Source organism: Daphnia magna, linkage group LG7, assembly GCF_020631705.1.
Source record: "Daphnia magna isolate NIES linkage group LG7, ASM2063170v1.1, whole genome shotgun sequence".
NCBI lineage: Eukaryota > Metazoa > Arthropoda > Branchiopoda > Diplostraca > Daphniidae > Daphnia > Daphnia magna.
The window spans coordinates 9,566,645-9,575,239 of NC_059188.1; the positions used below are offsets into that span (position 1 = coordinate 9,566,645).

At 50.5% G+C, this 8,595-nt stretch overlaps 1 protein-coding gene across 1 annotated transcript; it reads right to left on the minus strand.

Annotated features, from left to right (window-relative positions):
- Nucleotides 1-824: 824 nt before the first annotated feature.
- Nucleotides 825-6,260, minus strand: LOC116927701 (toll-like receptor Tollo). Its single transcript, XM_045175795.1, has 2 exons — nucleotides 3,362-6,260; nucleotides 825-3,269 (listed from the first exon to the last, which is right to left on the minus strand). Exons 1-2 carry the CDS (start codon nucleotides 5,566-5,568, stop codon nucleotides 1,397-1,399), a joined length of 4,080 nt encoding a protein of 1,359 aa, XP_045031730.1. The 5' UTR covers nucleotides 5,569-6,260; the 3' UTR covers nucleotides 825-1,396.
- Nucleotides 6,261-8,595: the final 2,335 nt, after the last annotated feature.

Here is an 8,595-nt window from a genome sequence, read left to right on the forward strand (position 1 = left end):
TTGAAAAGAAAATAGTAATAATAATAATAGTAATGTCTTTTTTTTTTTAAATATTGCATTGATTTTTTCGATTGGTCGCAAATGTTTCTCAATCTTTTATTTTTCTGTTTTCCTTTTCCTTGGCTTTAATAACGTATCAAAAAAAAAAGGAAACATCCCCTTTGTTCAGCAAAGGTCTAAGGTTTATTATTATTATTTTTTTTGTTTTGTTTTTCCTCTCTTTTTTTTCCCTTGGAGAACTCAGGAGGTTGAAGGTAGCCGTAGGCTCTCGTTCTCACCCTATTTTCATTTTTCGAAATGCGAGAGATGATCACTTCAAGCCCTGCAGATAGAGAGAAATCAAAAGACTGCGCATTGTAACTTATAAGGCCTATACTATGTACTACACGTAGGTAGAGGACCCCTCTTCTTTTTCTTTTCATTTCCATCTCACAAGCAATGGTTCAACGTCTTCTCTCTCTCTCTTTTTTCATTTTTATTTTCGCTTTTAAAGAACTTAATGGCCTGACTTCCTTGGAAAACCAAGAATTACCTTTTTCTTTTTTCAACTCCCCTTCGTTTTTTTCTTTCTTTCTTCTCTTTCGCTTTTAATGTATTAAAAGACAATTTGAGTCGGTTCTTCTTCTTCTTTCTTTCTTTAAATGTTGAAATGGCTACTAGACGATTGTCTGTCGAGTTGTTTTGAACAAGTCGACGACAACACCGAGAGCTCAAGAAAATTGCAAATGGCGTTTGTTTTTTGTTTTGCTTTTTTCAAAAAATGTTTCACAAATTATATTTCGGGGAAGGAAACTATCTCGATAGGATCGTTTCTAACAAAGGTCTTAAATAGAATGATATATTCATTTACACATCCAAGTTACAATGGGGCAGTCACGAAACATGTACACACACAAAAACAAGACGAAAATTTCGATATCAACAAGAGAGACTCGACTGAACAAACATTCGAACAGGATCGCACTCAACAACGCCCACTGTTTCACCCCAAAAAAACCCAAAAAAACTGTTGACTCAACTTTCAATAATGATATACGTGTTTTGTTTTGTTTGTTTTGCAGAAAGAAAGAATTCATTGGAAAGAAAAAAAAACGCAATAATGTAGACACAAAACTTATAAAGCTGGACACACACGAAAGAGATAATAGAAAGGGGGGAGGAGGAGGGAAATATCACAAGATCGTTAATCGGGTAACGAATTTGAAATGTTGATACGAAACTATTGACGGCGCCATCTACTGCCGTTTTCGCTATAAGAAGAAAAAATCGCGCAGCGCAATCAAAATAAACAGATAGGCAGGGGAGGGGGATTTCGATATCACAATGACGTGCACAAAAACAAAACAAAACAAAAAACAAAAAGATTAGAACAAAAAAAAAAAAAAAAAACAAATATTCAGCCGGACATGTTGAGCGTGACGGTTCTCTGTGGAATGGTGACGCTGCAAGGACGCGACGCGCTCCGCTGTTGATGCAGATGCATCTGATGGGCGGCCATGGCCGCCGACGTGGCTGCCAACGGGGCCGGACCCATGGTGGTGATGGCTGGACCTCCACACGGCCTAACGGTCTTGTGAGCCTGTTGCTGGTGCGTGTGCTGCAACGGCAGCTGATGGACCTGCTGCTGCTGCTGCTGCTGTTGCGTCCGGTTGGCCTGCTGGACGGGATCAGGCAGGGCGAAACGCAGCTTGTCCCAGAACCCATCCTCGCCCCACTGCAAATACGTATTGGTTTTGAGGTAGAGCTTCAGATCGGCGTCGAGGTCCTTGTGCGTGACGTCGCCAATCAGGATGACGATCAGGCGCTTGGTCTGCTTGTTCTTCGACTGGCAATGTCGCGAAGTGCCAAACAGCTGATGCAAGGCCGACTTGTACTCGAAGCGGCACCATTCGGCTTTGATGAAATTGGGCGAGATGATCATGACGGTGCGACGGGACGAGTCGACCGCTTGGCTGATGGTCTCCGACAAGCCGTAAGCGCCTCCGCCCGAGGGGCAATCGCGATGCTGCAGGCAGAGTTTGTAGGTCGGCGAGCCGTACTCCAAGTTGGTGGCCAGCATCTGCTGGACGAAGGCGTCGTCTTTGGCGCTGTACGACAGGAAGGCGTCGAAGAGTTTGCTGTCGGGCGTTGCGGCCGAATGATTGCCGGCCGTCCACAGGCGGAGGCCGTAACGGGCGTGGCACCACACGCGCACCGGTTGCCGGTAAACGAAGACGAGCAGAATGAGGAGCGTGACGGCTATGAAGGCAACCAACGTGGTGACCAACAGCGGCAGATAGTCCTGGATGACGCGTTGCTGGACGATGGTGGTGGCCGACGGCGTTGGGCTGACGCACAGGCCGACGCTGCGGTCGGAGGTGCGGTCCGAGCTGCGGTCCGAGCTGCGGTTGGAGCCGTCCAGCACTTCGGCCATGAGGACGGGCAGACTGGAGACGACCGAATCCCTTTCGTTGGTCACGCAAATCAGTTGACTAGCGTCGGACACTTTGGCGCCGGCCGCGTGCAGGGCCGTCCGAAATTCGGCCAGGAAAAGGCAGTCGCAGCTCCACGGGTTGTCGTTGAGCGTCAGCGCGTTCAGCTGCGCCGCGTCAGACAGGAGATCCCAGACGGCGAAGTCGACCAGTCGATTGCCGTCGAGACGCAGCACCTGCAGGTGCCTCAGCGCCGAGAAGGTGCGATTCTGAATGGCCGTGATGGCGTTGTTGTGCAGGTAGAGTTGGCGCAGCGACTCCAGGTCGCTGAACTCGAAGCCCTCCAGCGTGCGGATGCGGTTGTCCTCCAGGTGGAGGACGTAGAGGCCGCGCAGGCCGTTGAACGTCCGGTTGTGGATGATCTCGACGCCGCTCGAGTTGAGGAAGAGCAGACGCAGGTTCTTGCGGCCGATGAACTTGTGCGAGGAGAGGGCGCCCAACTGGGCGCCGTCCAGGTACAGTTCCGTCACGTCCATCGGGATCCTCTCCGGCAGGTTGGGGTGAGAGGCGCCCGAGCAGTCGACGATGTTGGCCGACCACGACTGGTCGTGGTAGCACGTGCAGTTGGTGGGGCACGTCATCTCGCAGTCGCAGGCGTCGAAGTCGCAGCAGTGGCACAGCGCGAAGCAGTGCGTCTCGTAGGTGCACAGGAAATTGGACGGCGTCGCCTCCACCAGCGGCACGTAGGACCGCTGAGGCCGGCTGCTGTGCAACAGACGGCAATAGATGCCCTCCAGGTCCATGACGCGAGGATGCTGGCGCAGGTGGTCGGGCGTGTTGATGCGTTGCAGCCACTCCCTAATTGACCGAAAAAAGGTCAATCCCAAATATGAAAATGATGGAACGAAGAACAAAGAACGAGAACAACAAGAACAACAACAACAACTTACATGTTGCAATCGCACTGGAACGGGTTGCCGCCTATGTAGAACTCGGGCAACGGACGGCCGTCCGACGTGGGCGAGATGCGCAGCGCATTCTGATCGAGATCGGCGATGTGATTGGCGTACAGGTCGACCCGGGTCAGGTTGTCCTTGCGGAAGAACGTGTACGGCTGGACGGACGAGATGAGATTGTCGTTCAACGACAGCACTTGCAAACTGTCGGGCAGCATGCTGGCCGTCAGCTCCGTCAAGCGGTTGAAACTGGCGTCGAGCGTTTGCAGCGAGAGCTGATCGTCCAGCTGGAAATAGTTGCCCAGCTCGGGAATGTGGTTGAGGTGCATGTCCAGCCACTGCAGCGACTTGGGGATGAGGGCGTAGTCGAAATGGGCCAGCCGATTGTCGCTGACGTTGAGCCACACCAAGTTGGGCAGCGCGTGGAAGAGGCCCGTCAAGTCGGTCAGCTCGTTGGCGTCCAGTCGGACGGCCTGCAGCAAGGCGTTTTGGCCGAAGGCGCCCTCCTCCACGGCGGCGATTTGATTCTTGGACAGGTTGAGGATTCGCAGGCTGGGCAGACCGGCGAACGTGTGGCGGCTGACGTTGCCGATCTGATTGTCGAGCAGCCTCAAGCTGGACAACTCCTTCATGCCGTCGAGGACGGCGTGGTCGAAGCCGACCAGTCGATTCTCGCCCAAATCGAGCGACTGCAGTCGAGTGAGGGCGGCCAGCGCCAGCGGCACGGACGGCAGGTTGTTGCCGCTCAGGTTCAAATCTTGCAACTGGGTCGCGTTGGACAGAGCTGCGACGTCGATGCCTTCGATCAAGTTGTTGTCCAGCGCCAAGATGGACAGCGAGTTCAAGTTGGCCATCAGCTGGCCGTCCAGGCGCGTCAAGCGATTGCGCGACAAAATCAGCGTATGCAAATGAGGCAGCGAGCTGAACACGCCGTCGGCCAGAGTCTCCAGCATGTTGCCGTCCAGCCGCAGGATTTGCAGGCTGGTCAGGTCGGAGAAGAGGGTCGCATCCAGGCGCGAGATGCGGTTGTTGTGGAGACTGAGGACGGCCAGACGGAAGAGGCCGGCCAGCGTGGTCGGCTCGAACGAGGACGACGTCAGGTGGTTCTCCGACAGATCGAGCACCAGCAACTGGGTCAGGCCGCGGAACAGGCCAGGCGCCAAGACGGTCAGCCCGTTGGCGCTGACGTACAGTTCGGCCAAGTGCTCGGCGCTGGACGAGAAGAGTCCAGGCGGCAGGGAGGTCAGCTGGTTGCCGGCCAGGTTGACCAGACGAAGCGACGTCAGACCGACCAGACTGTTGTCATCGACGCGCACCAAACCGTTGCCCTGAAGGTGGAGCTCCTCCAGCAGAGTCCAGTTGGCCAGCGATCGGGCCGCTAGAGTGACCAATCGATTGTACGACATGTCCAGCACTTTGAGAGACGGCAGGCAGCGCGTTTCGGTGTTGGCCCACAGCAGATCGCTCAAGCGATTGCCGGTCAAGTTGAGCTGCACCAGTTGGTCCAGCGCACACAGCGACCGACTGGGCAGCGATCGCATGTCGTTCAAGGCCAGATCCAGCGATTCCAGCGATCGGACGTCGTTGAGCAGCTGATCCGAAATGGTCAGCGACGTTCCAGGCCAGTCGGCGTTGCGGGTTTGTACGCGCAGCTGGCGCAACTTGTCCAGCCCTTGCAGCGACTTGCCGGCCAGGTCAGAGAGTCGACACGAGTCGACGTGCAGCCAGTCGAGATGGGGGAAGGCGGCAAAGGCCGACGTGGGCAGAACGACCGGATAGGCCGACGAATCGGCGCACTCCACCCACAGCCCTTTGGTCGACTGTTGTTCCAGCCGACTCAACGAGCCGCTCCAGCCGGCGTTGAAGGACCGCAATCGACAGTGAAGGCTCGTAACACCACCGTCTGCGCTGCTTTGACTGAATTGACAGCCGTCGGATGGGACGGATGGGACGGGCGAGACGAGGCCGGTGGTCGGCGAGAACAACGAGACCGTGACGGTGAAACAAATCAAGAAACGGACAAAGCGAGAGAGAGACGGGACAGGCTGAGGGCTGCCCATTTTCCGCCGGTCTCGGTGAACTGACCAACAACTGCAGAAGGCCATCCAGCTGGACGTTTTGTGTCGAAGCGTGACCGATTGTTCTGAATGTCGCCGCACCGAATTCATTAGACGGCTGGCCGAGCCCAGCGACATTGACATTCAATTCGGCTGGCGAACTTTCAAAAAAAATTGGAACAAGAGGAACGACGGGAGAGAGATGCAAGTCGGAAATCAAGCCGAAGAAATTGAAAGGGATGCGACACACGCACACACACACTCAAAAAAGGAAGGAAAGAAAGAAAGAAAGGTATGGAATGGGCAGATGTCTCCAGTTGGAAGATGAAGAGCAAAACTACCACGGAGACCACCAGTTCATGTTGAATACGTAGTCCGGGGCTATTTGAATTTCTAGCCTTTTTTTTTCTTTATTTTAGTTGATCAACTCAAAACAAAACATTAAAAAAAGATTGTCTTGCACTTGCACACACAGACATAGACACAGAGACACACAACACAATAAAGAAGAGCACCTCTATCGAACGAATCGTTGCACTTGCTTGTTGCGCACTCGATTTCAATCGTTGATGAACTGATGTGAATCAAGAAGATCAATTGAAAACAAACAAGGAATTGTTCAGTTTTTGTTGGTCGATTGCACAATGAATCAGTGGGAGTAATCCGAATGCGTTGACGCTGGCCGAGGTGAAAGACGAACGGTGAAGAAAAAACAAATGAAAAGCGGTGAGCGAGAGAAAGCGAGCGACCGTCTGCAACGACACCTCGGCAATGACTGAGGCACGATGGCTGACTCGTCAGCATTCCCATTCGCCCCCTCTGACTCTCCGCCAGAGAGCCTTGCTGCGGTTATAGTGCGCTCTTCTCCCAACGTCCCAACGTCCACCAGAAAGAGAAGGAGGAGGAGAATAACGTGGATCGCCAAAGGCGCTTTTGCTGGGCTGGGGAAAAGCAAAATAAAAAAGAAAGAAGAAAAGAGAAAAAAGCGGGCAACAAGAGGCAACTTCAGCTCTAGAATGCTCGCGCAGCTTTTTCATTGGGCAAGATGCGAGAGACAGGGGAGGGGGGAGAAAAAAAAAACAAGTCTGCGTGTGAGAGAGCCCTCAGACGGCGGCTTTTTTATTTCTTCGCCCCAGTGTGTGTGTGTGTAGTGTATACTAGATGGAATGGGGGGGTCCTGCATATTCTTCTTTGTCCTCACTTTTCATCATCCTCTTCATTTCCACGAGTCCTCCGCTTTTCTTTTTCTTTTTCTTTTCTTTTTTTTTTCAAGTTCTACTAGCGGCTTTTTACCTGGCCCTTTTCTTCTTTCCACACACACACACACACAAACAGTCTCCACCTTCCCTTTACCTCCATGATTTGTCATACCTGTGTGAACCCTGAGGCACCTTGCTGCTCGGGGCAACAACGTATATGTTTATTTTAATGCGCATAAATACCAGGTAGACGTTTTGAGTTGAACAGGGGAGGAATAGGAGGGAACCGTGGAGAAATGAGAGACGGACAAAAAAAAACAAAAAACAAAAAACAGGGAACCGGTTGTTGCTGTTGGTGACTGGCCGAGTTGAAAACAGGATGGACTCGCAAAGCTAATTTTATTTTAAGTTTAGTTTTTTCTGCTTGTAGAAGCTTGTGTCGCTCAAACATGGCTGGGGGTACAAGTGTGGCAATGAGACGCAAACGTTCGATTCATGCGATGGTTTTTATTTATTTTGACTCTTACCTTGGAGGGATGCGCAACGCCCCTCGATGCTTGTTAAGTAGCGCCCCGACTTGACAGAAGACAATTGGATCATGTCTCCCTTTTTCCCCCCTCCGTGTCTGCCTCTCTCTTTTCCTCTTTTCATTTTTGATTAAATAATCACAAACAGAATGAAGACAACGGCGACTTGAGAAAAGGGCGGCCAGACGAACTGTCCACCACCGTATTATTTCAACAACAAAAAAGAAAGAAAGAAAGAAAAGAAAAAAATGAGTAAGAAATAATAAGAAATAAAGCGGTTGATGGTTGGATGAAGAGGACCGAGTGCGCGGAGCCGCAAGCGCCGTGTCGACTGGCGGACGCTTCCCAAACGGACACACGCTAAACTATATAATCCGGACAAACAATTCATTTCGGAAGTTGGAAGACGGGGCGATATAGAAGAAAATCTCGGATGCCTTTAAGCCTCTGCCTCTGCATCCACGTTGTATATTTATGAATTCTATTGTGCCTTTGCTCTAAATACTCATCCGCCCCGTAAGGTCGTAACAGTCTTGTTTGCAGTTACAGATGCCCGCCGTCGCGCAGCTCACGGCCGACCTCATTTTTGATGAGCTAATAAAAAAAAAAATGAAAATAATAAAAGAGAAACGTCCATATTATTTTGTTTTCTTGGAAAAATAAATAGATTTAGCTGGCGGATGGTTAGGTGGCCAAACTGAGCGCACCCGACGGGAGCGCAGTGCTCACCTTCAAGGCACGCTGCTGTGCTTGTTTTCTAGATCGTTGTCAAAACTTACGGAATGAATCAGGACTTTTTTTTGTTTTTGTTTTTGTTTGTTGGGTTTTTTTTTCTGGCCTTTTTTTCTTTCCCCATCGATTCATTGATTTATTTTCTTCTTGTTCAGAGATTTTAACATTCAATCATGACTCGTTTTTTTTGTTTTTTTCCTTACTTTGGACTGGCGTGATTAATGAAAATTCAAAGCAATGAACTCGTTTTTTTGTTTTAGTTTATTCATTTTAAAATTTGTAACTTGTTCAACATTCTGTGAAATATTGGAAATTCTGTAGAATTCAGTGTGTGCGTGCGCACATTTCATTCGGTTGAGATCATCTAATCAGTTTGACATGGACCTTTCCAGCGACAACCGGCATCTTCGCAGCCTAACGTCATTTGAATAAAACGAACTTGGCGATGATAAAAGCCGGAAAAATTCTTTTGTTTAGCGTGAAACCAAAACTAAAAAACTAAACAACTAAAAAAAAAGAGAGAGAGAGAGAGAAAGAAAATGGATAAAACCCAAATAAAGTGGAGAGTCTGGTTATCAGATAATGGCTGCGTCTGCTGATTTGCCAACGCGGCCAAGTGGCGGCTGGCATTCGAAACATCTTGGCGCCTATATTTCCATGTCTTGCACGATGCGCCGATACCGCGTACCCTACCAAACTCGTTCGTCCAGCTC

Coding starts and splice junctions, on each gene's coding strand:
- LOC116927701 (XM_045175795.1), bottom strand. CDS start 5,568: ATGTCAATGTCGCTGGGCTCGGCCAGCCGTCTAATGAATTCGGTGCGG. Junction 3,270..3,361: donor TTCCAGTGCGATTGCAACAT/GTAAGTTGTTGT, acceptor TCGGTCAATTAG/GGAGTGGCTGCAACGCATCA.